Source organism: Phyllobates terribilis, unplaced genomic scaffold (assembly GCF_046119375.1).
Source record: "Phyllobates terribilis strain yellow unplaced genomic scaffold, ASM4611937v1 Scaffold_411__1_contigs__length_1673714, whole genome shotgun sequence".
In the NCBI taxonomy this organism is placed as follows: Eukaryota; Metazoa; Chordata; class Amphibia; order Anura; family Dendrobatidae; genus Phyllobates; species Phyllobates terribilis.
In genome coordinates this window covers 754,121-773,613 of record NW_027363171.1, presented here as the reverse complement: position 1 = coordinate 773,613, position 19,493 = coordinate 754,121, and the positions used below count along the sequence as shown (strand labels likewise).

General features: G+C 43.8%; 1 protein-coding gene across 1 annotated transcript; it reads right to left on the bottom strand.

Moving 5' to 3' along the window:
- Window positions 1–244: 244 nt before the first annotated feature.
- LOC141225687 (uncharacterized) lies at window positions 245–18,319 on the bottom strand. Its single transcript, XM_073667093.1, has 8 exons — window positions 18,238–18,319; window positions 9,601–9,747; window positions 9,292–9,471; window positions 9,085–9,208; window positions 8,904–9,001; window positions 8,620–8,706; window positions 6,135–6,144; window positions 245–4,098 (listed from the first exon to the last, which is right to left on the bottom strand). The coding sequence occupies exons 2-8, from the start codon at window positions 9,691–9,693 to the stop codon at window positions 2,441–2,443; spliced, it is 2,250 nt and encodes a 749-aa protein (XP_073523194.1). The 5' UTR covers window positions 9,694–9,747; window positions 18,238–18,319; the 3' UTR covers window positions 245–2,440.
- Window positions 18,320–19,493: the final 1,174 nt, after the last annotated feature.

Below are 19,493 nucleotides of genomic sequence, written 5' to 3'. Positions count from 1 at the left end.
AAAACTAATACTTGCTGCCGCCTATAGATAATATTCTAAGCATACTGTGTTTCAAAAGATAGTTACTGCTTCTGCACATACAGTGGTGTGAAAGTGTTTGCCCCTTCCTGATTTCCTATTCTTTTGCATGTTTGTCAAACTTAAATGTTTCAGATCACCAAACAAATTTAAATATTACACAAAGATGACACAAGTAAACACAAAAGTTTTTAAATGAAGGTCTTTATTATTTAGGGAAAAAAAATCCAAACTTATAGGGCCCTGTGTGTAAAAGGGATTGCCCCCTAAACCTAATAACTAGTTGGGCCAACCTTCGCAGTAACAACTGCATTCAAGCATTTGCAGTTTGGAAATGAGTCTTTTACAACGATCTGGGGGAATTTTGGCCACTCATCTTTGCTACATTTTTGTAATTCAGCCACATTGGAGGGTTTCCGAGCATGAACCGCTTATTTAAGGTCATGCCACAGCATCTAAATCAGATTAAAGTCAGGACTTTGACTAGGCCACTCCAAAGTCTTAATTTTGTTTTTCTTAAGCCATTCAGAGGTGGATTTGCTGGTGTGTTTCGGATCATTGTCCTGTTGCATAACCCAAATGCACTTCAGCTTGAGGTCACGAATAGATGGCCGGACATTCTCCTTCAGGATTTTTTGGTAGACAGCAGAATTCATGGTTCCATTTACCACAGCAAGTCTTCCAGGTCCTGAAGCAGCAAAACAGCCCCAGACCATCACACTACCACCGCCATATTTTACTATGGATATCATATTCCTTTTCTGAAATGCTGTGTTACTTCTACGCCAGATGTAATAGGACATACACCTTTCAAAAAGTTCAACTTTTGTCTTGTCAGTCCACAGTGTATTCTCCCAAAAGTCTTGGGGGATCATCAAGATGTTTTCTGACAAAACTGAGAAGAGCATTTATGTTCTTATTGCTTAGCAATGGTTTTAGTCTTGGAACTCTGCCATGCAGGCAATTTTTGCCCAGTGTCTTTCTTATGGTGGAGTCTTGAACACTGACCTTAACTGAGACAAGTGAGGCCTGCAATTCTTTGGATGTTGTTGTGGGGTCTTTTGTGACCTCTTGGATGAGCGGCCGCTGCGCTCTTAGAGTAATTTTGGTGGGCCGGCCACTCCTGGGAAGGTTGACCACTGTTTCATGCTTTTGCCATTTGTGGATAATGGCTCTCACTGTGGTTCGCTGGAGTCCTAAAGCTTTAGAAATGGCTTTATAACCTTTTCCAGATTGATCGATCTCAATTACTTTTTTCTCATTTGTTCTTGAATTTATTTGGATCGCGGAATGATGTCTAGCTTTTGAGGATCTTTTGGTCTACCTCACTTTGTCAAGCAATTCCTATTAAAGTATTTTCTTGAACAGGTGTGGCAGGAATCAGGCCTGAGTGTGGCTAGGGAAATTTAACTCAGGTTCCCAAAGATGTTATAAACCACAGTTAATTTAGGTTTTAAGTGGGGCATGAGTGGGGCCTTTTTTACACAGGGCCCTGGAGCTTTGGATTTCTTTTTCCCTTAATAATAAAATACCTTCATTTAAAAACGGCTTTTTGTGTTTACTTGTGTTATCTTTGTCTAATATTTAAATCTGATGATCTGAAACATTTAGGTGTGACAAATATGCAAAAGAATAAGAAATCAGGACGGGGCAAACACTTTGTTTTACACCACTGTATCTCAGAATGTTAGATGCTTCTGACCGCAAAGAGCATGACTGAAAAGTAGACCTGTTATGATCTTTTGATAAACCTATATTTCTATACCTAAGGATTCAAATCTCTATTAATGAACACACTGAATATATACATAATGGATAAACAATATACTTATTACAAAAATTAGTATAAGAATTATACAAACCTCCCATACTTGTGCCGTTCCATCTGTGTCAGCACTTGTGTTCCCGGGGCTCAGGTCAGGTTGTTACGCCATGTGAGCCCTGAGCCCAATCAGCGCTGGCGTCACATTTAACGAGGCCAAACATCAGGAATGACAAAGCATTGTCCAAGTAGTGGACAACCCCTTTAAGAATCGAGAGCAGAAGAAAATCCAGCTTCAATGATCCTCTAAAAACATTGCTTTATTGAGTAAATATAAAAAATCTGAGATAACAGCATGGATGTTACGACCTCTAGAGGGGGAAATATTTTCTAGCAGACACGTTTCAGACAGTAAGGTCTTTAGTCATTGAAGCTGGATTTTTTTCTGCTCTCGATTCGTATTCCTGCTGGTTTCCTGAGCTTTGGATTCCTCAATGGGTGAGCTGACTTATTTTGTTTTTTTTTCTTAGTAACCCCTTTAAGAAGATACAATTTTCGGTTAAAACATTTCCAAAATTCTGAACATGAAAAAGGATTTTCACCTGTGTGGCTTCTCTGATGTTTATTAAGAATTGATTTCCGTGTAAAACATTTCCCACATTAAGAACATGAAAAAGGCTTCTCCCCTGTGTGAATTCTTTGGTGACTCAAAAGAGATGATTTCGTCACAAAACATTTCCCACATTCTGAACAGGAAAAAGGTTTCTCCCCTGTGTGAGTTCTCTGATGTCTATCAAGATGCGCTTTCCGGTTAAAACATTTCCCACATTCTGAACAGGAAAAAGGCTTCTCCCCTGTGTGAGTTCTCTGATGTGTATAAAGCGCCGATTCCTGTTTAAAACATTTTCCACATTCTGAACAGGAAAAAGGCTTCTCCCCTGTGTGGGTTCTCTGGTGATTAACCAAAACCGGTTTATGTTTAAAACTTTTCCCACATTCTGGACATGAAAATGGCTTCTCCCCTGTGTGAGTTCTCTGGTGATTAACCAAAACCGGTTTATGTTTAAAACTTTTCCCACATTCTGGACATGAAAATGGCTTCTCCCCTGTGTGAGCTCTCTGGTGTCTAACCAAAACTGATTTTAGGTTAAAACATTTTCCACATTCTGAACAAGAAAAAGGTTTCTCCCCTGTGTGGGTTCTCTGATGATTAACAAGCTCTGATTTGTAGTTAAAACCATTCCCACATTCTGAACAAGAAAAAGGCCTCTCCCCTGTGTGGGTTCTCTGATGTATAACAAGCTCTGATTTGTAGTTAAAACCAGTACCACATTCTGAACAGAAAAAAGGCTTCTCCCCTGTGTGGGTTCTCTGGTGCATAACTAAAGCTGATTTTTGGTTAAAACATTTCCCACATTCTGAACAGGAAAAAGGCTTCTCCCCTGTGTGAGTTCTCTGGTGAGTAATCAAAACTGATTTATGGTTAAAACATTTCCCACATTCCGAACATGAAAAAGGCCTCTCCCCTGTGTGGGTTCTCTGATGTATAACAAGCTCTGATTTGTAGCTAAAACCATTCCCACATTCTGAACAAGAAAAAGGCTTCTCCCCTGTGTGGGTTCTCTGGTGCATAACTAAAGCTGATTTTGGATTAAAACATTTCCCACATTCTGAACAGGAAAAAGGCTTCTCCCCTGTGTGAGTTCTCTGGTGATTAATCAAAACTGATTTATAGTTAAAAGATTTCCCACATTCTGAACATGAAAAAGGCTTCTCTCCTGTGTGGGTTCTCTGGTGCATAACTAAAGCTGATTTTTGGTTAAAACATTTCCCACATTCTGAACATGAAAAAGGCTTCTCCCCTGTGTGGGTTCTCTGATGTATAACAAGCTCTGATTTGTAGTTAAAACCATTCCCACATTCTGAACAGGAAAAAGGTTTCTCCCCTGTGTGATTTCTCTGCCTCACAAGATCTGATCTGGGATTTTTTTCTTGTTTAAGAAGAGTATTTCTATATTCTGAAGGTGAAAATGTCTTCTTTGCTTTAGGAGCAGTTTGTTTTTTAATGCTTATTTTGTAACTTTGATTTTCCTTAGTAGTCGCTAATGTATCAGAAGACAGGACCTGTTTCAAAGGATTAGATGATTGATCTTTGCTGTGATGGGATGATGTTATATCTGGAGTAATGGCATTTATTTCAATTGTATCTTGTGGGATCTCAACCTCATGTGATTTAAAAGATGTCAGTTGTCCTTCTGATCTCCTGGTACAGTCATCTGCCAAGAATAAAATTAAGTATTGTTTTTGAATAAAATATTCTTACATTTTTTCACATTTTTACTTAGTGTCTGTAAAAATGGCAAGTTACGTAAAAAAAAAGAATTATTCACCAAGTCAATGACAGTTCACAGTCTAAAAGGCTGTGCCCAAACCACATTTAGAACCCACTTAATTTATCTGGGCACTGTGTGTTGGGTAATAAAATGGCATGTTTGCAATTTTCACTCTCCATCATCCACTGCGTGCTAATTTCCGGAAAGTGCCTGTGGAATCAAAATATTCCCTACTCCTATAGATTAATTACCTGAAGGTTATAATTTCCAAGATGGAGTCACTTTATGGGGATTTCTACTGCTCTGGTTTTCTTTCATTTTGTCATATCAAGGTTTCTTAAAATGGTGTGTCCCATTTTTTCTGGGATCTGCTCCTGCAACGTCTAATTCTGTCAGCAGGAGCCTTATTCATTCTGCAGGCATCACTGGTGATGGAGGAGACGTTGGAACCAGAAGCTCTGGGCGGTGCAGGCTCTGTCCAGCCATTAAGATTAGGGTTGCTGGGACAAGTAGTATCATCCAGTTTGGCAGTATGGGTGTGCGTGCTGTCCAGCTGGAGTAATCTGCTCCCTCCTTCAGAGAACTGGAAAGCACCGCACCCTACTAAAGCTGGAAGCATATTGCCGGAAGCTGCCAGATACAGCCTTGTTCTCCTCTGGTTCAGTCCCCTGTGCTCAGCTCCCGGCTTGTGTATTTGTTTCCTGTTGTGACCTCGGCCTGTTTACTGACTACTCGTTTCTTCTGATTTTGTATTTTCTCTGCCCTCCTGGTTCTGACCCGGCTAACGGACTATTCTTCTTCCCATCTCACACCACAGAACAGCAGGTAACACCGTGGCCCAAGCCTACGGGCCTCTGTGTAAGTCCAGATCCATGTAGAGGGGTTAAAGAGAATCTGTCACCCCCTGGGAGATTTGAGACCTATAATATGGGCATACAAGGTTATAGAAAAGTAGATCTATACATGCCTGTATGGCCCATACTAGAGGTCTGCTTGCAGTGAAATGGAGTTTTATAAAATCCCCTCTCACATGCTTGGCGTCCCCCGGACGCCAAGAAGTCCCCGCCTATCTGCTTATTTAGCATGTTCCCCACCTCCCCTGCACGTCACAGGGACCTGTGACATGCACTGATCTAACTAATTTCCCACGCATGTGCAATGCGATGCTCACATCGGGAGTGCTTTGTTTCCTCCCGGCCTGTTTGTCTCTGCAATGCTCCGCAGTGTTCTGGTGTGCAGGCTCCCCGGTGCAGCCTCCCCGGTGCACCAGAACACTGCGGAACAGTGCAGAGACAAACGGGCCTGGAGGAAACAAAGCGCTCCTGATGTGAGCGTCGCAACGCGCATGTGCAGGAACTGAGTGACAAGAGAGCACGTCACAGGGCCCTGTGACGTGCAGGGGAGGGGGGGGGGGACATGCTAAATAAGCATATAGGCGGGAATTTATAGACTAACTAAAGAGATAGGCGGGGATTTCTTTGTGTCCGGGGGACGCCAAGCATGTGAAGACAGACTTTATAAAACTCCATTTCACTGCAAGCAGACCTCTACTATGGGCCACACAGGCATGTATAGATTTACTTTTCTATAACCTGTATGCCCATATTAGGGGTCTCAAATCTCACAGGGGATGACAGATTCCCTTTAAAGAAGTTAAAAGGGTGATGGGCAAAACTGTGACTATAGACCATAACACATCTACTGAAGAACTGAAGAAATCAAGCTGAACAGGCTTCTTTAGTAAAAAAATGAGTAAATGGTGGTGAAACCTCTCTGTAGTAATTAGAGTATGGGGCTCGGTGGCTCTTGGCAATCTAAATTATCGCTAAGTGCCAATATTTTCAGATCAGATGAGTTTCAAGAAGAAATATTAGACATTTTAAATGAACTTTTTATAATTGTGCAGAGCTGAGGTGTCTTATATTTAGACCTCGGGCATTAGGAAGACGTAATGGAGACCATTTTTTTTAAAGACTATCAGGGACTTGCAGATTCACATAAGTGAGGCCGGCCGATCCCACCACAATCAAACTATTATACAGAATAAACCTATAAATAAAGACATAAAAAATATGTTACATCCTCAACAAGAACATATGTATGAGGGGAGAACTCCAACATTAACTTACACTTATTTATGGTGGACCATTGGAGCTACAATAACCTGATCAGAAGAGTAGAGAAAGTATTAGCGCCCCCATTTCAGGAGAGATTGTGCAGTAATCTGAATTCCTTAGGATTGAAAACATAATGGAATTTCTGACGTGAAGTGAATCAATGAACATACCAGGGCTCGAGTCATGCCGACACATTCATGCAGGTGTAAATATTACAATATATTACAGCTATCAGCCTCGCACAGCTTAGAGATACAGGTGCTTCTCAATAAATTAGAATATCATCAAAAAGTTAATTTATTTCAGTTCTTCAATATAAAAAGTGAAACTCATATATTATATAGAGTCATTACAAACAGAGATCTATTTCAAGTGTTTATTTTGGTTAATGTTGATGATTATGGCTTACAGCCAATGAAAACACAAAAGTCATTATCTTAGTAAATTAGAATAATTAACAAAAAACACCTGCAAAGGCTTCCTATGCGTTTAAAAAGGTCCCTTAGTCTGTTTCAGTAGGCTCTACAATCATGAGGAAAACTGCTGACTTGACAGGTGTCTAGAAGGCAGTCATTGACACACTCCACAAGGAGGGTAAGCCACAAAAGGTCATTGCTAAAGAAGCTGGCTGTTGAGTGGAAGGAAAAAGTGTGGTAGAAAAAGGTGCACAACCAACTGGGATAACTGCGGCCTTGAAAAGATTGTTAAGAAAAGGCCATTCAAAAATTTGGGGGGAGATTCATAAGAAGTGGACTGCTGCTGGAGTCATTGCTTCAAGAGCCACCACACACAGAAGTATCCAGGATATGTGTTACAAGTGTCGCATTCCTTGTGTCAAGCCACTCATGACCAACATACAACGCCAGAAGCGTCTTACCTGGGCCAAGGAGAAAAAGACCTGGACTGTTACTCAGTGGTCCAAGGTCTTGTTTTCAGATGAAAGTAAATTTTGCATTTCATTTGGAAATCAAGGTCCCAGAGTCTGGAGGAAGAGTGGAGAGGCACAAAATCCAAGCTGCTTGAGGTCTAGTGTGAAGTTTCCACAATTCATGATGGTTTGGGAGCCATGTCTTCTGGTGGTGTAGGTCCACTATGTTTTATCAAGACCAAAGTCAGCGCAGCCGTCTACCATGAAATTTTACAGCACTTCATGCTTCCCTCTGCCAACAAGCTTTTTGGAGATGGATATTTTATTCTCCAGCAGGACTTGGCCCCTGTCCACACTGCCAAAAGTACCAATACCTGGTTTAAAAACAACGGTATCACTGTGCTTGATTGGCCAGAAACTCGCCTGACCTTAACCCAATAGAGAATCTATGCGGTACTGTCAAAAGGAAGACGAGAGACACCAGACCCAACAATGCAGACGAGCTGAAGGCTGTTATCAAAGCAACCTGGGCTTCCATAACACCTCAGCAGTGCCACAGGCTGATCGCCTCCATGCCGCGCAGCATTGATGCAGTAATTGATGCAGAAGGAGCCCCGACCAAGTATTGAGTGCATTTACTGAACATACATTTCGGTAGGCCAATATTTGGGATTTTAAAAACATTTTTCAAGCTGGTGTTATAAAGTATTCTAATTTACTGAGATAATTACTTTTGTGTTTTTATTGTCTGTAAGCCATAATCATCAACATTAACAGAAATAAACACTTGAAATAAATCACTGTGTGTAATGACTCTATATAATATAGGAGTTTCACTTTTTTGAAGAACTGAAATAAATTAACTTTTTGATGATATTCTAATTTATTGAGAAGCACCTGTATATCATGGCACAGGTGTAATGCTTTTTGCATAGTTAATCGCGATCCTGTATGAAGTTAGTCGGTTTTAAAAGAAATTGAAAAGTCAGGATAAAGGGAAACTCTGGTGTTATTGTACAGAAATTCACACTCAGCCTCACTGCACATTTAATGCTGTCGATCATAAAAGTGACGTTCGGCCAGAAAGTTTGGACCTGGTCTTGTAGGGACCATATGAGGACATTCAGCAGCACAGAAGGGAGAGAAGGTAGATTCATCCAATAAGATATCAGAGATCTAGGAAGCCAACAGCATCATTACCCTCCACTTTCTCTTACAGGCCCATCATAATATTTTTCTTCAAGTAATTTTCTGGCTTTGTGGTTTACAGATCTGGGCAGGTAACGTCTCCTAATCACAGGGAGTAGGTGGATCCTCAAGGTTGTAAGTTCTATGGAAAAGGGTTTCAATGCCCAAAATCATTTGAACAGTTTTGGGTGGAAGAGAATGTTGTGGTCTGGAGGCAAAATGGTGATCACACTATTATGATACAGCTGAACTAAACAACCGATAAAGCAGCCACAGCCGGTGACTGAGAAGAATCTGTGACTTCTCTGCATTTAGTGGTCACTACTCACCTGGGTGGTCATATGTAGGAATCTCCTCTTTACACCGCTCATCACCCCTCACATATGCCTCTATAGTATTAATATGGGTCAGATCTTCACCCTGAAACAAATATTGTAAAAGTCACAAACAGATGAGAAGTCACATCTATGATCAGATCTAATCCTGCCATCTCCACCGTTCTCATTACACAAATAGAAAACACATAATACTGGTGGATAAAACAAGACTGAACACAAGACCTTCACAGCCGTCTACACATCATAGGGGAAATCTCATGACACCTTCTCTCCATCTACCTGATGATCCTGAGGAACACTGGGGTCTTCTTGTTTGCAGTCCTGTGGAAGAAGAGGATGGGGACATCTGTCTGGTGTTGTCCTCTTACTGGATAGATCTGGAGGAAACACATACAGGGACTGAATTCATTCTTTACATACAGATAATTATAGGCTGTGTGTATTCAGTCTTGTCTATTACCTGGTGATGTGAGGGGCTGGGGAACCTCCATCATGACGTCTTTGTACAAATCTTTGTGTCCTTCTAAATACTCCCACTCTTCCATGGAGAAATAGACAGTGACATCCTGACACCTTATAGGAACCTGACACATACAATGATACAGTCATCCCCCCGATCCTTTCATTGTGTTACTGTATAATATCCCAGTATTCCCAGCAGTGTCACCTCTCCAGTCAGCAGCTCAATCATCTTGTAGGTGAGTTCTAGGATCTTCTGGTCATTGATGACCTCATGTATCAAGGCTTGAGATGGAGGCACTGTGAATGGGCTCAGGGGTCTTCCCCATCCCTCAGACATATGGACCTGACGGTGCTCACTAGAGGTTTTCTTCACTACTGTGTAATCCTGGTTATGGAGAGACACATTAATAAATCTTACTACAGACATTTCCAGAGTCCTCACCTCTCCAGTTCTGTCCATCTGTTATTCCCATAGATAAGAATGATGTAATGTGACATCATCAGAATCTCTCACCTCTCCAGTAAGCCGGAAGAGGATCTCTAGGGTGAGGTGTAATATCCTCTCCATCATCTTGTCCCTGTCCAAATCCACCTTTGATGATTCCATAAGGAAAATTCTCTTTAATAGATCTTCACTGAGAGGATCTGATATTGTAGGGACCTGAATGAGAAGATGATGAGCCGATGTAACATCATAAAAATCCTGTGTAATAATACAATTACTGGAGATAATAAAGGAAAACATATGAGGAGATATATTATTTTACAGTATTTAGTTTTTTCTTTACATCTAGTAATAAAACCTATATATTTTAGGCCACAGACAACAAGCAGTTTCTTCCTTGGAGTCTGTAGCTGAACTAGTTTCTCAAAGACTCATCTTCCATAAAGCTAATTCTCAGCTCATTTATCGACACTGGAATCGGCATTAGCAATACTGCAGGAGATATTCATTACACGTGACATGAGGAATAACTACTTCATGATGAGGACGACATCTTCATCTTCTACTACGGCTCCAGAAACATATTTGGCTAGAGTGCTTCACTGACTACATCTCCACCGGTCGTCTATATGAATGTTTCCCATCTTCCCTGGACAGTAATCTTCTATCACTTTAGATCTCATGTCTGATTCACACACAGAAGTTTGAGGCTTTGACACATGGTAAGGTTTTTAATATTATACAGAGTAGGACTATCCCGAATGGGTTCACCTTGCCGTGGTGGGATAGCTTTCATGCTATTTTTGATCAAAAACAGACAGCCGGGGGGAGGGAGCCGCCTGAAAAATGCTTGAGTTTCCCATAGACTTACATTGGGCTCGTTGCTCGGGTTGAGCACCCGAGTATTCCAATGTGCTCAACCCGAGTATCGAGCACCCGAGCATTTTAGTGCTCGCCCATCACTAGTTCTGAGTTTAAATCCCTGGTGCAGAAAAAATAAACTTTTATTTTTTAAATGATGTTGGCGAGCACACAAACTTCACTGATGCTTGGCTTTGATATCTGACTTTTCTCACACATCAGAATAAGAATCACAATTACTAAGTATTATCATGGTTAATCTCATAAGCCAAGAAAAACCTGTAGGGATACTGAACTTTTTATTATTAATTATTATTATTATTACTATTATCCTTTCAAACCAAAACTATGTTACACAGATGCCTTACCATTAAACTGTAGGTTCATTATCTGATTATTTAGGTAGTGATATATAATTATAATAATTACATAGCAAAAGTAAATTGGGAGTTTGCAGCCTGTTCTTGGGTGGATGGAAAGAAAAATTGACAATAAAGAAATGTTATCGTTAGACCCCTTTAAGAAATTATGCAAATGAACACTCACTTGGAAATAGATATGTAGTAAATTAGTGCCTCCCAATTTACTTTGGCTATGTAATTTACCATGCAAATAGACAGCTTGTCTGAAACTCTTAACACGTCACGATGACAATCAAAATGTCAGATATTTAAAAGTAAAACACCCCTGTAGTTTGTGTGCTAAATAGGGATAGTTAAAAAAAAACTAATAATAATAAAAATAATATTTCTATTGGGATTTGAACTGTGACACTTTAGTTTCAGAGGCTGATGCCTTACCATTGAGCTATCCAGGCAAGTGATAGTAACTGGCAGCTTTTCAACCATGAAACTACTCAGGGTGACTAAAAGTCATTGTGATTCTGATGTTTGAAGAAAGTCACACATCAGACTCACACATCAAAATCAAACATCATTTGAATTGGTCTTGCTTGCAGTCTGTGCATAAGTCCCAATGAGTTTCAATCAGATTTGCACTGAAAATTATAAAACCAAATGGAACTCCTAGGTTTCTTCAACTGAGTTAATAGCTCAGTGGTTAGTGCACTGGTGTCTGGATACAGAATTTTAGGTTCAAATCCCATCAGCGAACAGTGACTTTTTTTTTATTATTATTACAGTTGTAAAAGTCACTTATCAAAGTCACTTGTCAGAAACACTTGTTAGACAGGGTATTTAGCCTCAAACTGACATCATTATGATGTTTGATTTTGATATCTGATCATGTCCTAAAATAGACACAGTACTCCTGTGACTGTGTTAACCCCTCTAGTTGCTGGATGCTTCTAGAGCACAACACTTCCTGTCTCATGTGCTTGTGTTACTGCTAATAGCTGCTGAATGCTTTTAAAGCAACAGCACTACTTCGGCATGTCACACTCTGCAACAGCACTACTTCTGCATGTCACAACGGGCACTGCAGAAAATGACTTTGGTGGATGACGTTCAGGCCTTCCCAACGTTGTTTAAAATGGTCGCTGAGAGGGAGAAACTTGCGTCAGAGCAGTGGGCTGAGGTATTGGCGCCATACTTGACGGGAGAGCCCCAGAAGGTGTACTATGATTTAGCTTTGCAGGACGCCAAAGGGTATGGCAAGCTAAAAACTGAGATTCTCGCCCACTTGGGGGTGACAATGACTATCAGGGCACAGTGGGTTCACCGCTGGGGTAATCACCGGGACAAACCACCTCGCTTCCAAATGTTTGACCTGTTGCACCTGGTCCAGAAGTTGCCGGTACCGGATTCCCCTACACCTGCGCAGATGGTAGAGCGGGTGGTGATGGACCGGTTTGTGCACTCCCTGCCAAGGCCCATACAGACTTTGGTTGCCCAGGGTGATCCCTGGAATGCGGATGACCTGGTTGAACTGGTCGAGAGATACCAGGGGGTTGAAGGTTCCTTGGGAAGGCAGCCCACTGCATACTAGGGTTCCCAACAGGGGGCGGAGACTCAAAAGGGGGTGGGCCATCCAAGGGGTGACCAGCGAGAATTTTGGGTTTGCCCCACATAGTGACCTAACTCTGAAGGAAGCTTTTAATAATGTCACTGTTATAAATGGGCTTACACAGGGGCCGGGGGCTGACACAAGGTTTCCCCATTTTATGATGAGTGGGGAGTCGTTGTACCGGGTCAAGAAAGTGAGGGAGGAGCGAGTGGAGCAGTTAATAGTGCCGGGCCACTGTAGACAGAAGGTGTTGGACATGGCCCATTGACATGTCTTGGGGAGATATCTGGGAGTAGAAAAACCGCAGGAAATGTTTGTGCAGAGCTTCTATTGGCCCGGATGTAAGTATTGCAAGTCTTGCTCTACACGCCAGTTAACCGCCCCCACCTCTCACTTTCGAAGTCCCCTTGTGCCTTTGTCCATTATTGTGGAGCATTCAAGAGAATTGCTATGGAAATTGGTTGGTCCCCTAATTGAATCTGCCCGCGGGCAACATCAATATACACTGCTCAAAAAAAATAAACAGAACACTCAAATAACACATCCTAGATCTGAATGAATGAAATTTTCTCATTGAATACTTTGTTCTGTACAAATTTGAATGTGCTGACAACAAAATCACACAAAAATCATCAATGGAAATCAAATTTATTAACCAATGGAGGCCTGGATTTGGAGCCACCCCCAAAATTAAAGTGGAAAAACACACTACAGGCTGCTCCAACTTTGATGTAATGTCCTTAAAACAAGTCAAAATGAGGCTCAGCATTGTGTGTGTCCTCCAGGTGCCTGTATGACCTCCCTACAATGCCTGGGCATGCTCCTTATGAGGTTGCGGATGGTCTCCTGTGGGATCTCCTTCAGGATGGCACATCAATGCGAGCTGTGGCAAGAAGGTTTGCTGTGTCTGTCAGCGTAGTTTCCAGAGGCTGGAGGCGCTACCAGGAGACAGGCCAGTACACCAGGAGACGTGGAGGGGGCTGTAGGAGAGCAACAACCCAGCAGCAGGAATGCTACCTCCTCCTTTGTGCAAGGAGGAACAGGAGGAGCACTGCCAGAGCCCTGCAAAATGACCTCCAGAAGGCCACAAATGTGCATGTGTCTGCACAGTTAGAAACCGACTCCATGAGGGTGGTATGAGGGCCCGACATCCACAGATGGGGGTTGTGCTTACAGCCCAACAAAGTACAGGATGCTTGGCATTTGCCACAGAACACCAGGATTGGTAAAGTCGCCACTGGTGCCCTGTGCTCTTCTCAGATGAAAGCAGGTTCACGCTGAGCACGTGACAGATGTGACAGAGTTTGGAGACGCTGTGGAGAGCGATCTGCAGCCTGCAACATCCTTCAGCATGACCGGTTTGGCAGTGGGTCAGTAATGGTGTGGGGTGGCATTTCTTTGGAGGGCCGCACAGCCCTCCATGTGCTCGCCAGAGGTCGCCTGACTGCCATTAGGTACCGAGATGAGATCCTCAGACCCCTTGTGAGACCATATGCTGGTGCGGTTGGCCCTGGGTTCCTCCTAATGCAGGAGAATGCCAGACCTCATGTGGCTGGAGTGTGTCAGCAGTTCCTGCAAGATGAAGGCATTGAAGCTATGGACTGGCCCGTCCGTTCCCCAGACCTGAATCCGATTGAGCACATCTGGGACATCATGTCTCGCTCCATCCACCAACGTCACATTGCACCACAGACTGTCCAGGAGTTGGCGGATGCTTTAGTCCAGGTCTGGGAGGAGATCCCACAGTTGGATCAGCCTGTAGTGTGTTTTTCCACTTTAATTTTGGGGGTGACTCCAAATCCAGGCCTCTATTGGTTAATAAATTTGATTTCCATTGATGATTTTTGTGTGATTTTGTTGTCAGTACATTTAACTTTGTACAGAACAAAGTAGTCAATGAGAATATTTCATTCATTCAGATCTAGGATGTGTTATTTGATTGTTCCCTTTATTTTTTTGAGCAGTGTATATTGGTTATCCTGGACTATGCCACACGCTTTCCTGAAGCGATTCCACTGAGAGGCTCCTTCGCAAAGAGTATAGCCTGCGAGTTAGTCCACGCTTTTTCCCCAAACAGGCTCACCAAAGGGAGATACTCACCGACCAGGGAACTCCCTTTATGAGTAAGGTGATGAGGGAGTTATGCAAAGTCCTGCAATTCTCCCAAGTGAGGACTTCAGTATACCATCCTAAGACAGATGGCCTTGTCGAAAGGTTTAACAAGACTCTGAAGAGTATGCTGAGGAAGGCCATAGAAAGTGCCGCAGAGACTGGCATTGTCTCCTACCGTATCTCTTGTTCTCCATCCAAGAGGTTCCACAGGTCTCTACAGGGTTCTCGCCATTCGAACTCCTGTATGGCTGACATCCGCGGGGTCTCCTGGATGTCGCAAAGGAAACCTAGGAAGCGGAGGTCGCGCCCCACAGCAGCGTCATCGCGCACATCGCTCTGATGCAGGAGAGGATTGCGAAGGTGATGCCCATTATGAAAGAACATCTCCTCCAGGCACAATAAGCTCATGCCAGAGTCCACAACCGCTCAGCCAGAGTGATCCAATTCAATCCGGGAGACCAAGTGCTCGTGCTAATTACTACGGTGGAAAGTAAGTTCTTGGCCAACTGGCAAGGACCGTATGAGGTGGTGGAAAAAGTAGGTGAAGTGAACTACAAGGATCATCAACAGGGACGACGTAAGCCGTACCAGATATATCGTGTCAACCTCATCAAGCCGTGGCAAGACAGAGAGGCTGTGGAAGCTCCATGCTTGCTGGGCAAGCCAGAAGGGGACGTTGGAGGAGTCGCAATAGCGGAAACGCTACCGAAGGCCCAGAAACAGCAGCGTCGAGAGTTGTTGCAGAAGAACTGGGATCTGTCTACAATAATGTACTGCACCTACGCAACTTCTCATAAGCTAGAAGTCCAATAATGTCCATTCCCTAGTGTGCATGTCCGGAAGTGAAGTATTTTGCACTGAAAAGCTAGATAAACATGGAATCAATAGCGCTATATAAATTAATAAGAATAATAATAATAAAAAACTGATTGCCGCCGCTTCACTCGTACCTGTGACTGTGCATGCCCGTAGTTATCATTCCACACTGGAGCGCATCTAGGATCATGGTCACGAATGCGCATGCCCAGATGTCTGCGTTCCATGCCGGAGCATATATGGTGTTGGATTGCATTCCACAAACAAAAAAATCCTCTCTCTGAGATCAGGGTCATGGGAGACTAAAAACAACTATTGCACATCCTCCCATCATGCAATAGGCATGTAGATCTACTTTATCACTACAAAAAATATGGGATGATGGCCCACAGTATATTCCTAAATGGTGATATTTGACCCCTATTGCATAATTAGAGATACACAAGGAACACCACACTAGTTAGTTACTAAACAGTATAAGTGGGATATAACTGATAAGAAATAATTCTGATATAGAAGCTCAGATATCTTGATGAAGTAAAACAGTAAGTGAACCTCATTCACAGGGAACTGAGTAGCAATGGGTAGAGTATAAAACCCAAAAATGTAATCCAGAATGGGGCTGTATTCACACAAAACAGGCATAAGAAATTTGCTCATTGAGTTCCTTTGGAGCTTGTGAATCCAGTCTGGAAATCCACTCACTTTCCATTTTGAGGATACATCTATTGAGATCACCTCCTCTCACATTGGCTTTAACCACCTCAATGATGCAAAAGGAGATGTCTCCGGTTTCACCTCAATGTACACTGTTCATGTGTCTCACTAATGAGGTGTCCCGGCCATGGAATATTTCGCCCAAATGCCCCCCCACAATCCTCTTGGTCGTGCATACATAATCTAGGGGGCAGTTGCATGTGGCCATATATACAAGTCCTGAGGTTTTACAGCTGGAATAATCCCTCTAGAAAAAGGCTTCAACCGTAGATGAACTCGAGAAAGATTTATATGGTCTCATCCAATTACATGTACAACTTTCTCCACAACTAAAGAAACCACAGATTCTTCTATCTAGCCAAGTCCACTTGAGTGCAGGTTTTTATAGAAACTATGCACTAAACGGTCCCTAATAGACCAACCCTTTATGAAAGTTATTGTGGGAGTAGATCACACAGCACCCTCAGGTCCGGGTCGACCACAAGTACATACTAGTGTTTTCTGAGGATATTAAAGATATGGTCACTCTGATTGTGACAAGTTCCTATTACTTGAGTTATCCCATATTTTTCTTGGTGTCTTGGTTAGGTATGGAGGAGTGTCTGTCTATCCTGTTTTTCTGCAAACAATCGTGCGGAATCCAAAATATACTATGGGTACCTTTTTCCTTGAATCTGGTGTTCATGTCTATTGCCTGTATATTAATATCTGTGACATTAGAGCAGTTTCTACTCAACTGTAAAAAATCGTCCTTGGATATTGCTTGTTTTTTTTTTTAGTAATTTAATAGTTTATTAGTGCTCATAGGTTAATGGTAGATGAGTGTCCCTAGGGTCCCATCCCGTTCTTTCTTGATTAGTACATCCAGGAAAGGCAACTGGTAATAATTAAACTCTGATATAAATCTAAGGCCCACTCTATGGATATTGAGTACCCAGACAAATTCAAGAAATTGTTCACTCGTCTCTGACCAGATGATAAAAATGTTGTCAATATATCTATATAATACCCCAATATATGAATGCCACCACTTATTATCATCCCTGAATATTGTGGTTTCTTCCTATGAGCCAAGGAATAGGTTAGCATACGAGGGAGCACAGGGGCTCCCCATCGCAGTACCCCTGAGCTGGTGGAAGTACTTCCTGTGAAAAAGAAATATGTTGTGAGTAAGAGTGAATTTTAGAAGATCCTCCATGAAGTCATTATGTCTGCTACACTCTATTGATCTCGATTTCAAGAAATGTCTTACTACTCTGATACCGTCCTCATGCGGAATATTACTGTACAAAGCCTCAATATCTAGTAAGGCCTGCTCCCCTACATGCATGTATACATGCTCGAGGGTCTACATGTAGGGGAGCAGGCAAAGGGAAAACCAACTCCAGAGGGATTATTCCAACTGTAAAACCTCAGGTGGTACTGTGGAAATATTATACTGTGTGTAGGGGGATGGCGGTAGTGTAGGAATATAATATACACCTGTTTATATGGAATGTGTTCATGCCCTTGTAATCTTCATATACTGTATTTCATGTTCATCCCATGTGCAAGATACACAAGAAATCCATAATATCTCTCCATATGTTTGGACCTGTATGTTTCTATGTTCATTCTTTTTATTTATTCCCGATCTTCACTCTTTTTAGTACGTCCCGGAACATTAAACTGTGAGGGGGGCATCAAACATCCTGCATAAGGGGCATAATGGGGGCATTACACTGTGTGGGGGCATCATACATCCTGCATAAGGGGCATAATGGGGGCATTACACTGTGTGGGGGCATCATACATACTGCATAAGGGGCATAATGGGGGCATTACACTGTGGGGGGCATCATACATTCTGCATAAGGGGCATAATGGAGGCATTACACTGTGTGGGGGCATCATACATCCTGCATAAGGGGCATAATGGGGGCATTACACTGTGTGGGAGCATCATACATACTGCATAAGGGGCATAATGGGGGCATTACACTGTGTGGGGGCATAATACATCCTGCATAAGGGGCATAATGGGGGCATTACACTGTGGGGTAGTAAAGGGGTCCTGTACTATGAGAACAATACGTTTCCTCCCTTCCTGTCTCCATAGTTGGGTCGTATGTATCTATTACAGGAAACAGAACAAAAACCTTATGATTCTTATAAAGGGGCAACACAAGACCCCAAAAGTCTCCGTGCTGAAGGGGTTAATGCCCCCTGCGCCCAGTAATGGGGGTCTCCACATACCTCCACCTGCAGAGCCGCCACCACATATATGGCTGCTCTGTGTGCACAGGAGCTGTGATGAGGTCACAGGAGGGGAGGAGTCAGGGGTCACATGATCAGGGGCCTCAGTGGATGCAGGACTCTGCTGTGCTGGTTGTCATGGTGCTGGATGAGCTGAAGTTTATGTGTGGGGTCAGGAGGGGTTTACAGTGTGGATGTAGCAGAGCCGCGTGTGTACGAGGTGTACGGAGCGGAGCCGTGTGTGTACCAGGTGTACGGAGCGGAGCCGTGTGTGTACGAGGTGTACGGAGCGGAGCCGCGTGTGTACGAGGTGTACGGAGCAGAGCCGTGTGTGTACGAGGTGTACGGAGCAGAGCCGTGTGTGTACGAGGTGTATGGAGCAGAGCCGTGTGTGTACGAGGTGTACGGAGCAGAGCCGTGTGTGTACGAGGTGTATGGAGCAGAGCCGCGTGTGTACGAGGTGTACGGAGCAGAGCCGCGTGTGTGCGAGGTGTACGGAGCAGAGCCGCGTGTGTACGAGGTGTACGGAGCAGAGCCGCGTGTGTACGAGGTGTACGGAGAGGAGCCGCGTGTGTACGAGGTGTACGGAGCGGAGCCGCGTGTGTACGAGGTGTACGGAGCAGAGCCGTGTGTGTACAAGGTGTACGGAGCAGAGCCGCGTGTGTACGGAGCAGAGCCGCGTGTGTACGAGGCGTGCGGAGCGGAGCCGCGTGTGTACGAGGTGTACGGAGCAGAGCCGCGTGTGTACGAGGTGTACGGAGCAGAGCCGCGTGTGTACAAGGTGTACGGAGCGGAGCCGCGTGTGTACGAGGTGTACGGAGCGGAGCCGCGTGTGTACGAGGTGTACGGAGCGGAGCCGGGGGTGTACGAGGTGTACGGAGCGGAGCCGGGGGTGTAATAGGCGTACGGAGAGGAGCCGCGTGTGTACGGAGCGGAGCCGCGCGTGTACTAGGCGTATGGAGCGGTGCCGCGCGTGTACGAGGTGTACGGAGCGTCGCGTCGCGTGTACGAGGCGTACGGAGCGGAGCCGAGGGTGTACGAGGTGTACGGAGCAGAGCCGTGTGTGTACAAGGTGTACGGAGCAGAGCCGCGTGTGTACGGAGCAGAGCCGCGTGTGTACGAGGTGTACGGAGCGGAGCCGCGTGTGTACGAGGTGTACGGAGCAGAGCCGTGTGTGTACAAGGTGTACGGAGCAGAGCCGCGTGTGTACGGAGCAGAGCCGCGTGTGTACGAGGCGTGCGGAGCGGAGCCGCGTG

Bases quoted from the DNA above. Each gene is read 5' to 3' on its own strand.
- LOC141225687 (XM_073667093.1), bottom strand. From the start codon at position 9,693: ATGGAATCATCAAAGGTGGATTTGGACAGGGACAAGATGATGGAGAGG. The intron at 9,209-9,291 runs GTGACACTGCTG...TGTATGTGTCAG, and splicing joins TTGAGCTGCTGACTGGAGAG to GTTCCTATAAGGTGTCAGGA. The intron at 8,707-8,903 runs GTAGATGGAGAG...TATTTGTTTCAG, and splicing joins GTGTTCCTCAGGATCATCAG to GGTGAAGATCTGACCCATAT.